The sequence below is a fragment of the Aotus nancymaae genome, unplaced genomic scaffold, assembly GCF_030222135.1.
Source record: "Aotus nancymaae isolate 86718 unplaced genomic scaffold, 86718_ANA_hifiasm-v0.15.2.pri h1tg000077l, whole genome shotgun sequence".
NCBI lineage: Eukaryota > Metazoa > Chordata > Mammalia > Primates > Aotidae > Aotus > Aotus nancymaae.
In genome coordinates, this window is record NW_026988492.1 from 6,061,778 (window position 1) to 6,074,114 (window position 12,337).

Sequence of the window (12,337 nt, forward strand, 5' to 3'; positions counted from 1 at the left end):
CATGTGGAAATGTCAGGCGTGCCCTGGGGCTCTGTGTCATGGGGGTAGGGAGGGGAACTCAGCTAAGAAGGCTGACGGGGGAGGTGGGAGACGGAATGGCAAGTGTCGATGCAGCTGCATGACTCAGCAGTGGCCACGGCACCCAGGACAGCCTGTGCACTGTGGGTGTCCGATTCACGCCTTTCCTCATCCCTCTCTCTTTTCCGTGTCAGATGGCAGATAACCTCACCCAAATACATGCCATAGCCAACCTCAATGATCCTGAAAGCCTTACTTGGAGAAATGCTTTTCTAGATCATTCCGTTTTAAATGTACTAAAGACAAACTTAGGCCCTCCTGATAAGGCTGGACTCATCCTGCTTAAAATCGCATGACTTCTGAACTGGGTCTCTGTGTGTATCGTGTCTTCAGAACATAAAACCAGAAATTCCTAAACTTTCGGTGCTGTGTTGACCTATGAAGATGGAAGAAAATAAGAAGACAAGCGTTTAAAAAGGCTTATTATGTTCTAGACATGACGCCTTCACATACATTCATTGATTATTTATTTACGTACTTATGTATGTTTTAGAGGCTGAGTCTCACTCTGTCTCCCAGGCTGGAGTGTAGTGGTATGATCATAGCTCACTGCACCCTCAAACTCCTGGACTCAGAGAATCCTCCTGCTTCAGCCTCCTGAGCAGCTAGGTCTACAGACATGTGCCACCATGCTTGACTAATTTTTTAATTGTTTTTTATAGAGATGGGGTCTCGCTATGTTGCCCAGACTGGCTCAGACTCCTGGCCTCAAGGGATCCTCCCACCTTAGCCTCCAAAAGGGTTGGAATGACTGGAGGCGTGAGCCACCACACCTGGCCTATTTGTTTCTTATTACATACATTTGTATTTATTTTACAGAAAATGTTCCTCAACTTACAATGGGGCCACATCCCAATAAGTCCATTACAACTTGAAAATATTGCAAGTCAGAAAATAAAGGAAACATTAAGTTAAAAATGCACTTAACAGAGTCTTGCTGTTGTTGCCCGGGCGGGAGTGCAGTGGCGCTACCTCGGCTCACCGTAACCTCTGCCTCGTGGGTGGCAGCGATTTCCTGCCTCAGCCTCCTGAGTAGCTGAGATTTCAGGTGCCCGCCACCACGCCTAGCTCATTTTTTGTATTTGTAGTAGAGACGGGGTTTCACCTTGTTGGCCAGGCTGGTCTTGAACTCCTGACCTCAGATGATCCACCCACCCCAGCGTACCTTAGATATACTCAGAATACTCACATTATCTTGGATTTGGACAAAACTATCTGGCCACACAGCACACTGTGGAGATGGGTCGTTCCTCTCATGGCTGCATGGCTTGTGGCAATCTGGGAGCCGCGGCTCACCGCCTCAGCGCAGCATCGCAGGGGAGCATCGCACCACACACCACCAGCCCAGGAAAGAACAGAATTCACCATTCTATGCACAGGCTCTCCTGAATCCCCATGTCTTTCTCAACATCTTAAGTGTTGCGAAAATCTTACATTGAGCCATCGTAAGTCGGGGACTGTCTGTCCGTATAGTCAGACTTGGAGTATTCACCACCCTGGTGCTAGTTCCTTGGTTTTTGGCTGGTTCCATATCTCCGACGTGATAAGTAAATGGAGCCCAGCAAGTCCCCTGTGTCTGTGTAGGGTTTCCATTTTAGAAATGCTGACCCAACATTCTTACGCAAGCCCCAGATGGAGTTCGGAAGTGTGATATTGACCAAGTTTTATTCTTGTCAATGAAGGTCATGTTCAGAAAGTTGTATTTCACTTCGTTTACAAAGCCCTCTATTATGCAGAAAGCATTTAGCCTAAACATAACCCTGTGAAGCCAGCAGATTCGTTATAGGAACCCAATGTCATTTCCAACAGCAGGCATCTGCTGGTCCCTCTTCCCCTCTGGGCACTGGACGGAGGAGCTGTGCTGCCTTCGTTCCTGGCTGTGGGCGATGTGCCAAAGTCTTCCTATCAAGTAGAAGTTGAGAAATTGGACCCTTTATAGTTGGAAATGAAATGACTTTACATACATCTTAACTTTTCATTTGCTGTGGGCAAAATGGATGTGATGCAGAGGATTGGGAGGTGGGTGATAGTTTTAGGAGTAGCAAGGCTGGAGGATCTTACTGGAGAAACAGATCAGTCCAAGCCTACACCGAGACAGTTCAGTTGTCACCAGCAAGACGGACAGTGGTGGTGCCGGGTACCTGCCTGTCCCCTCAAACCAGAACTCAAACCAAAATGATTTTAGAAATGTAAGTGGAGTATAACTCTTGTTTACTTTTAGAAATTGCTTTTTGAACTGCAGTGTTTTTCCAGCCTGGTATTGAAAAATTCTTGCAGATAGGCTCATCAGGTTTTGAGCTGGTAAACATTGTAACCAGCCCGTGAAATTTCCTTTTTTCCTTTCTACGTAGTAAGTGGAGACAGCAGTAATCTGAGTGTTCCTCCTGTGACTTGCTTTACATTGTTAAAACAAGGTCACCCTCACCCACAACGTTTCTCTAAAGTACCTTCAGCCTGGCGTAATTACTCGGTCACATTCTGCTTGGAGTCATACTCAGTCGTGTGTTGAGGAATGAATGTGTGGACTGTTTATTACCTTGCCGACCTGCGGTATAAGGTTTTTAATGGCTATATTGATTTCTGATTCATTTTTGTCCTTCCTTAGCTCATTACTTGCACATCCTAGGAGCTCCATAAATAGCAGTAGAATGGACCTGAATTAGTGCTTGTACCTCTTGTGTTGATCACATTATTCGGTGATAATTATAAAAGGAAAATGTATAGTAGCAACTAAAAACGTGATTTCATTGAGTTTTTAAAAATTCTGTTTTTATTTATTTTAATGATCCTCTTTATTTGAAATGTGTTGTTTTACATGGATGCTATTTTTAAGTTAGGCTATTTACCAATGTGCTGCAACAAGAGTTATGGAAATTAAATTACCTTTTACTTTTAGTCAACTACATACAAGAGAATTGCCTGGTATTTGTGGGCAGATCGTGACTTTAATAGACTCCCTTTTTTTTTGTTTTTTTTTTTTTGAGACAATCTCACCCTTGTTGCCCAGGCTGGAGTGCAATGGCACGATCTCAGCTGACTGCAACCTCCGCCTCCGGGGTTCCAGCAATTTCCTGCCTCAGCCTCCCGAGTAGCTGAGATTATAGGCGACTGCCACCACGCCTGACTAAGTAGAGATGGGGTTTTGCCATGTTGGTCAGGCTGGTCCTGAACCCCTGACCTCAGGTGATCCACCCACCCAGGCCTCCCAAAGTGCTGGGATTACAGGTGTGAGCTACTGTGCCTGGCCAATAGACTCCTTTCTAATACTTTAAAATTACCTGGGAAAACATATGATTTGGTGGCTTTAGATACATTTATTTTTACCTCCTGATTTGAGTAGAGAGCCACGTGTCCTAGAAATTCCAGGAAGTGAATAAAAACTCTATAGCAAAAATGTGCTTATACATTTTCAAAAGCCAGGATTATTCTTTTTTTTTCCTGTAATATTTCTATTTATTTTTTAAGTTTTGCTTTAGGTTCATGGGTACATGTGCAGGTTTGGGGTAATATAGGTAAATTACGTGTCTCGAGGGTTTGCGGTATGAAATATTTCGTCACCCAGGTACTAAGCACAGCACCCAGCAGGTATTCTTTCGCTCCTCGCCCTCCTGCCTCTCTCCTCCCTCAGGTGGACCCTTGTGTCTGCTGTTCTCTCTTTGCGACCTTGCGTACTCCATGTTTATCCTGCACTTATAAGAAAGGATTATTCTTAATAAAAATCAGCCTTTAGGTTTTAAGTTATAAGATCTGTATATATGCTGACATTTTAATAGAGATGATCTGGTTTTGTTTTTTGTACACAATAGTACAGGGAAACCCAAACACGAGTGGTTTCTCCAGAAAGATTCCGAAGGGGACACACCTTCACTTATCAACTGGCCTTCCAGGTACCCGCACGCTGGCCCTCCGGGGCCTGTGTTCACGAGTGCTGCTGCTTCCTGCCGTGCCGTTCCACACATCAGCTAACGCCCACTCTCCTCTTGCCCTCTTTAATCCCAGTGCACTTGAAAGTCCTGTGGAAGTTACTTTCTAATCCTTTGCTTTTCTCCTCCACATGCCCTAATCCATGCTAATAGTATCTCTCCTTCCTCCTCTTTTTCCCTCTTTCTTGACTGACAAGCCTTTCACGTCACCTCTTGCTTTTCCCTTCTCACCAGCTCGCCTAGGACTGGCCAGTGGGGGGCGGTAGTGAGCTCCCAGCCAGGCCCTGGGCTGCTCTCTCCTGAGCTGGACTCCCCAGGCCAGGTCCCTTCTGCTCAGCTCCCCGCTGCTCCCAGCCCTTCCTGCCTCCTTGTTTCATATCTCCTCATCTCTAAACCAGTACTTAATTTTCAACGGTTAATTTAGGGCATGTGGTTTTAAAAGCAAACAAAACCCCTATCCTTTCATTTTTAAGACTGGGGGCAGGGAGAGGCGGAAGAAGTCAGAATGAGTAAGTCATGGAAAGACAAAGCTCCCCACACAGCGTTTCTAACAGTCACTTTGTTCTCCGCTGAGGACAACATTCAGATTGTCTCTGATCATAAGCGCGCATTCCACAGGAGAACTGGAACCGCACTCCAGTCTCCTTTTGATTAACAAAGGTTTTAAGTAAAAACCGCCAACACTGGCTCGTCTCTGGGAAAAATAGCAACTCAGAATGTTTTCTTTTCCTGAGTTGTTCTTAGTCACTACCTATATGTCCGTCTATGTGGATTTTCCTTTAATGACGCATATATGGATACTCCACCTCTTATGTTAAAAAATATATAGGAGGCCGGGCGCGGTGGCTCACGCCTGTAATCCCAGCACTTTGGGAGGCTGAGGCGGGCAGATCACGAGGTCAGGAGATCAAGACCATCCTGGCTAACACGGTGAAACCCAATCTCTACTAAAAATACAAAAATTAGCCAGGCATGGTGGCACGTGTCTATAGTCCCAACTACTCGGGAGGCTGAGGCAAGAGAACCGCTTGAACCTGGGAGGCGGAGGTTGCAGTTAGCTGAGATCACACCACTGCAGTCCAGCCTGGGCCACAGAGTGAGACTCCATCTCAAAATACACACAAACACACACACACACACACACACACGAGTTTGTATCAAATTAGGAGTTGCACTTGTCATTAAAGAAACTAATCTTTTTCTATACAGTGTACATCATAAATACTTTTGCCAGTTCAGCTTAAGTAAGTAAAGGTTCTGCATTCCTCTTCCCCCAAGAAATCCCTTTTCCTACTCTAAAAGCACTCTTTAAAGCTTAGCCCTAATCAGTGTTCCATTCTCAAGTAGTTGAAATTGTATCTTCTCTTTCCATATGGTAAAAATAAGAACCAGTTAACACTATTCGGTATTTACTCTCTGCTAAGCACTAAGCCATGTGGTTTGCAAACGTCACATTACATTATGTCACTATTATTTCCATTTAAAAGGTAAAGCAGCCGAGGCTTCCTGAGGGCAGGTGAGTTGTCCAACACCACACAGCTGGACCTGACTGAGCAGGATCTGAGCAGAGGTTCCCACCCCACAGCCAGAGCTCTTGGTTACTTTGTTTTGCGGTGATGGAAAAAGGTCTCTAGCTTTTGAAAAGGGTGTCAGTTTTGCTCCCAGATAATTTGAATAACTCTAGAAACAACTAGAGCAATCTCTCTTTATTATTTTATTTTATTTTTGTGTTTTAGGGACAGAGTCTGTCTTTATTGCCCAGGAGGAGTGCAGTGGTACAATCGTAGCTCACTGCAGCCTCAAACTCCTGGATTCAAGTGGTCCTCCTGCCTCAGTCTCCCAAGTAGCTGGGACTGCAGGCACAAGCCGCTGCACCTAGCTATTGTTTTTCACTTTTGTAGAGACAATATCTCACTATGTTGTTCAAACTGGTCTCCAACTCCTGGCCTCAAATGATCCTCCTGCCCAGGCCTCCCAAAAGGTTGGGATTACAGGCATGAGCCAAATAACAGCAGGACGAGGGGACGATGGTGGGAAATGTTCACTTCATTAATTCTTTCAGCAAATATCTTCTCTCTAACATTCTTTTGGTGCTAGAATTATTCATAATGATGCCCAAACTGGCCACATGCCTTATGAATGAATGAAGGAATATGCTCTGCATTGCATGAATAAAGCTTGTGAATGTCTAATTGAGTGCTTTAAAAGAGAGGTGATTGTTATATCTTGAACTAAAAAAAAAAAAAAACGCATAAATAATGGTGAGTGCTCTTACATTTTCAGGAGACAGTGAAATTACGTTTGGTCAATAGGTGTCTGTATGCCGGGAACCTTCCCCACAGTCCGTGTTCTGGGCCTGTGCATGAGGAAAGCTTCCTGATTCCAGGCACCAGCCTCATTGTGCCCTAGTGCATTCTGGTGGTGTATATTAATGCATTTTTCTCTGACTTCTGGGTATTTATTTGGTCAGAAGGGACCCATTCTCCCCCAGGATAGCATCTGACCCCTGTCAGCTTTTACAAGGGGTAGAGTGAGTTTTGCACCCCCGGGCATACATATGCAAATTGGAAACTCAACTCAGATCACCTGACAAGTAGTTGGTTTCTAACATTAGACACCAAGATGCTTTTTCACAGGTTATTCTCTCTTGGGGTCGGTTTCCATTCACTGGTACTCTGTGATCTGCGCATGCTTCCCTCCTATGAAGCCAGCCATTATTGCACTTTGCAACTTAAATCCTTTTTCTTTCTTAAAGAGTTAAAGTTAGAGAAAAATTGGTGAAAGAGGAAAGTGCTCGAAACAGCCCTGAACTCGCCTCAGAGTCCGTAACTCAGAGGAGACACCGGCCCGCGCCAGTCCATTACCTGCCGTTTCAGTCCGAGCACTCGGCCTTTGATAGGGTCCCCAGCAAGGCAGCAGGCTCTGCACGACAGCCAATCCGTGGCTACGTGCAACCCGCAGATCCCGGCCACACCGCCAAGCTGGTGACGGCAGAACCCCCAGAACATGTATCTGAGTGCAGCTGGGTACCATCGGCCACCCAGAATGTCCCCAAACCTCCCACCTTGAAGGTTCTAGAAGGTGAGAGAAGGGAGAGCCCAGTTCTCCATATCTGTGAGCCAAAAGCAGAAGAAGAACAAGAAGAGGAAGGAGAAGAAAAAGAAGAAGGAGAAGATGTGCTCTTCACTGAAGCTCTCGAGCAAAGCGAGAAAACCCTACTGGCTTTGGAGGGTGATGAGCTTGCGAGAAGCCTGGAAGATCCCTCTGGAAATGAGGACTTTGGTAAGCCTGCTGTGAGCACAGTCACCTTAGAGCATCAGAAGGAACTGGAAAGCATGGCGCACCCACCTCAAGCTCAGCACCAGCCCACTGAGAGGACAGGCAGGAGCGAGATGGTTCTCTACGTTCAAAGTGAGCCCGTGTCCCAAGACGCCGAACCATCCGGTCACAACAAGGAAGCCTTGACGAAAAAGCGCAAGGTCCGCACCCGCTCTCTGTCAGATTTCACGGGCCCCCCTCACCTCCAGGCCTGGAAGTGTAAGGACCCAGCTTCCAGGAGAGAGCCGGAGCTGCCCAGCCCCAAGGCTGAAGGGCCCTATGGGGAGTTCGGCGTGCTGGACACAAAGGTCTCTGTTGCCCAGCTCCGAAGTATGTTCCTGGCATCTGCCAACGCCAGCAGGACACCTGAACTGTAGGTGATGCTTCACATGCCCTCCAGCTGTGTCACTTGCACGTCCCTGGCAGAATGACTCACTCCTCGACTTGTGTTGTGTTCTGCATTGAATCATATTAGCTTAGCTCACAGGTGTGTGCAGGGCAACTGTGCAGAAAATGGCTCAAAAACTACCACTCTGCTTCTGCCTACTAATGGGGAATAGCGGACTGGGTCTCCGGAATGCCCCCTTCCTTACGTGCATGGTAGAGGCATGACGAGGGGTTTGGCGGTGTCTGTGCCTTGACTCACGGAGATGCATAAACCTTCGCTGTCTTCTCTTTCTCTGTCTTCGTTTGCCTTCCGTATACTCTCTGCCCTTTGATTCTAAAAGCAAATCACGGGTGGAGAGGTCGGCCGAAGGACCTGGCTTGCCCACCGGTGTGGAACGGGAGAGAGGGTCCCGGAAACCAAGACGCTATTTTTCTCCTGGTGAAAGTAGAAAAACTTCCGAGAGATTTAGAACCCAACCTATAACGTCAGCAGAACGAAAGGAATCGGATAGGTAGGCATGCGTCTGTGCTGTTTCCTAGTCCAGGAACGTGACAGCGACACAGGAGTGTCACACACTGACGGCCTTCACACTGTTTATATAGGATGCTGGCCATTCCATGATTCTTCCATCTAATCTATAAGCGTTAGGTATTTGGCTTATTTAAAAGTCTTTTTAAAGAATGTTGGCCTTTACAGTGGTATTATGATACATACACAATTTTACATTGCACATCTTCAGATGATAAGAAGAAATATTGTTTTTCTTCATTTAATGTTTTTAGTGTTTTTTACCCCCTTGTTAAATTAGACTCCAGACTGCATATTCACCCGATTTTACAGTGAAGATAACTGGGGAATTTTGTATTCATTTTATAAATGTCCGTCTACTTGTTGTATTTGCTTTATACTGAAGTGTCATACGCTGTCGTATAGAAGTGATAAGGTTCGTGTAAACATTGTCCTCAGTGATGTGTAGTAAGTTGCACGTGTGCCTGGTCTCCCCACAAGGCGTGTCCTTGGCTGGGATTGTGTACACACACGCTCCACAGTGTCACTTCACAACTGTGTGTGTGTTTTCACAACTAGAATTGCTACCAGGGGGTTATCTCTTCAAAGAATTTAATTGCACTTTTAGTTTGACTTTTAATGTGATGTTTGATTTCGATCTTCTGCTCCCACCTGCTAATTTATGATGATTATTTGCTGATGTCTTTCCCAGGTGCACTTCACAGTCAGAAACGCCAACTGTTGACGGCAAGTACCTTTTCCCCTTTTCTTCCCCTTCTTTATCGTCTCATCTAGACGGGATTTAGCAATACGATTTATGACTTTCTGAGAGAATAAGATGATAGAGCATATCAATGTCTCCCTTTGCTGCAGGCTTTCTTTCTGTGAATATAATAAAACCTAGTTGCAATTTGCAGATGAGCTTTCTCTTTTTGAGAGCAGTTAGAGAATCATGCAGTGACCAATAAAAGCAGCTAATTCAAACCAAAGAGGCAGCTTCTTGTTGCTGCTGCTACTGTTTAAAAATAAGGCCAGGCGCGGTGGCTCACGCCTGTAATCCCAGCATTTTGGGAGGCCACGGTAGGCAAATCACAAGGTCAGGAGTTCGAGACCAGCCTGACCAACATGGTGAAACCCTGTCTCTACTACAAATACAAAATAGCGGACGTGGAGGCGTGCACCTGTAATCCCAGCTACTCAGGAGGCTGAGACAGGAGAATCGCTTGAACCCAGGAGGCAGAGGTTGCAGTGAGCTGAGATTGTGCCACTGCACTCCAGCCTGGGTGACAGAACAAGACTCCATCTCAAAAAAATAAAATTAAGTAAAATAAAAAAATGAAAGAATCCCCTCCATAAATATATTCATGAAATCTCTATTGGACAAACGTTAGAGTAGGAATCCCTGGACAGAGTTTGCTTTGGTTTGGCTTGGTTTGAATGCCAAGGGAAATTAGTACCTTTTCACTGAGCAGAAAGAATGGGCTCCCTGCATGGGGAAACTACCACCAATTATTATTTTAGTGCACCTATTCTTGTATTCAGAGATTTCCAAGTCCACCCTGGAAGACTTTTTGGAGACTGTACTTACCTTTTCTAATAATGTCCAGTTTTTAATTTGTGACTTTTTGCAGATGAAGAAAAAGTAGATGAACGAGCCAAGCTGAGCGTTGCTGCCAAGAGGCTGCTTTTCAGGGTAAGCTGTTGTATGTGCTTGAATAGAGATGATTACTGGGTGCGGTAATCCCAGCTACTTGAGAGAGAACAAGGCAGGAGGATCACTTGAGACCAGGAGTTCGAGACCAGCCTGGGCAACATAGTGAGACCTCGTCTCAAAAAAATAAAAATTGTAAGCCTTAGGGAGGGATAATCTTGTGGACCCAGCCTACTTGATGCACCTCTGGGCATGCTAAGGCCTCCCAGCTCTGGCCCACCTGTGTTCTCTTCCTAGTCAGTCTTTGGCTGGTTGTGGCCACCTCATGGACACAGCATGAGTGTACAGTTCTGACAGTGATACAAGGCCCTCATTAGAGACCCCTCCTGTAGGTCCTGTAGGAGAACAGAGTAAAGACTTTTTACTGCCCCATTTCCTTTCCTTGAATTTCTTTTTCATTTTTAAATTTTTTTTAGAGATAGGGTCTTACTCTGTCACTCAGGCTGGAGTGCAGTGACGTGATCATAGCTCACGGCAGCCTCAACCTCCCAGGCTTAAGTGATGTTCCCACCTCAGCCTCCCAAGTAGCTGGGACTCCACACCTGTGCCAGTACACCTGGATAATTTATGCATTTTTTGTAGAGATGGATTCTCACTTTGTTGCCCAGGCTGATCTTGAACTCCTGGCCTCCAGCAATTTTCCCTCCTTGGCCTCCCAAAGTGCTGGGATCATAGGCATGAGCCACGATGTGCAGCTCTTTCTTTGAATTTTTAAGGGTTCCACAATGTTTCTAATCTTAGGAGATGGAAAAATCTTTTGATGAACAAAATGTTCCAAAGCGACGCTCAAGAAATGCAGCTGTGGAGCAGAGGCTCCGCCGTCTACAGGACAGATCCCTCACACAGCCCATCACCACCGAGGAGGTGGTCATCGCGGCCACGTAAGTGCCCACAGGACTTCTCAGCCTTGGCTCTAATGTCTTTTTCTTTTTTAATACATTTAAATAGTGTTCAATGAAAACGAGGCGTTGGGGAGGTGGTTTAGCTAGAAGCCACAGAGAAGTTAGTGCTCAGGGATTTTGTTTACTGTGGTCTCTCTAAACTTTGTAATGGGACGTGTTATCTATTGTATCTCCCGGAAAAACTTGAAAGGAGTTTTTGTTCTATTTTGTTTCTGTCTCTGCATATTGTTGTTTAAAAAATCTCTTTGACAATGGAAAATAGAAACATGAAACTTGGTAGATTGCTGTGATGAAACCCCAGCTTCCAAAGTCACCCACTCCTGGCTGGACATGCTCAGCCTGTATCCCATTCATTTCCCTTTTCCTCCTGCGCTATTTTCAAGCAAACACTAGAGGTCTTATTATTTGATCCGTAAATATCCAGTACACATTTTTTTTTCTTGAGACAGAGTCTCGCTCTGTCGCCCAGGCTGGAGTGCGGTGGCGAGATCTTGGCTCACTGCAACCTCTGCCTCCTGGGTTCAAGCGATTCTCCTGCCTCAGCCTCCTGAGCAGCTAGAACTACAGGTGTGTGCCACCACGCCCACCTATTTTTGTGTTTTTAGTAGAGACAGGGTTTTACCATATTGGCCATGCTGGTATCAAACTCCTGACCTTGTGATCCACCTACCTTGGCCTCCCAAAGTGCTGGGATTACAGGTGTGAGCCACTGTGTCTGGCCCCCCAGTACGCATCTCAGATAAGGGTTTGTTTTTTTTTTTAATTGCCAGAAATTTCTTTTCTTTTCTTTTCTTTTTTTTTTTTTTTTTGAGACAGAGTCTTACTCTGTCACGCAGGCTGGAGTACACTGGCACGATCTCAGCTCACTGCAACCTCCACCTCGCAGGTTCAAGTGATTCTCCAGCCTCTGCCTCCCGAGTAGCTGGGATTACAGGCACATGCCAATATACTCTGCTACTTTTTGTATTTTTAGTAGACGTGGGATTTCACCATGCTGGCCAGGCTGGTCTCGAACTCCTAACCTTAGGTGATCTGCCTGCCTCACCCTCCCAAAGTGCTAGGATTAATTGCCAGAAATTTCTAAAAATTAAATTGCTGTTTGATAACTTTCCAAACAACGGGAGGTTCGTTTTGAGTAACGTGTTTCAATATACTCAGAATTAATTTCCCAGAATAGTTCATTCAGAGATAATTGCTTCAATCAAGTGAAAAAGTTTATTATTTTGGGTTTTTTTTTTTTTTTTGAGACAGTATCTCTGTCACTCAGGCTGGAGTGCAGTGAGCAATATTTGATCACTGCAGCCTCAACCTCCTGGGCTCAACTGATCCTTCAACCTCAGTCTCCCACGTAGCTGGGACTACAGGCAACACCCCTACACCTGGCTAATTTTTGTATTTTTTGTAGAGATGGGGATTTGCCCTGTTTCCCAGGCTAGTCTCAAACTCCTGGGCTCAAGCGGTCCTCCCACCTCAGCCTCCCAAAGTGCTAGAAACACAGGCCGGACACTGA

At 45.6% G+C, this 12,337-nt stretch overlaps 1 protein-coding gene across 17 annotated transcripts in view; it reads left to right on the top strand.

Annotated features, from left to right (window-relative positions):
* Positions 1-12,337, top strand: part of SVIL (supervillin) — a 182,065-nt gene that overhangs the window by 93,401 nt on the left and 76,327 nt on the right. For 8 of the 17 annotated variants that reach the window (XM_064368542.1, XM_064368539.1, XM_064368536.1 and 5 more), the window contains exons 7-12: positions 3,885-3,965; positions 6,757-7,692; positions 8,048-8,218; positions 8,927-8,961; positions 9,846-9,907; positions 10,667-10,806. In XM_064368542.1, coding sequence (XP_064224612.1) covers positions 3,885-3,965; positions 6,757-7,692; positions 8,048-8,218; positions 8,927-8,961; positions 9,846-9,907; positions 10,667-10,806 — 1,425 coding nt within the window. The remainder of the gene's footprint in view (positions 1-3,884; positions 3,966-6,756; positions 7,693-8,047; positions 8,219-8,926; positions 8,962-9,845; positions 9,908-10,666; positions 10,807-12,337) is intronic. The other 9 variants (XM_064368546.1, XM_064368548.1, XM_064368547.1 and 6 more) reach the window with 3 other exon arrangements.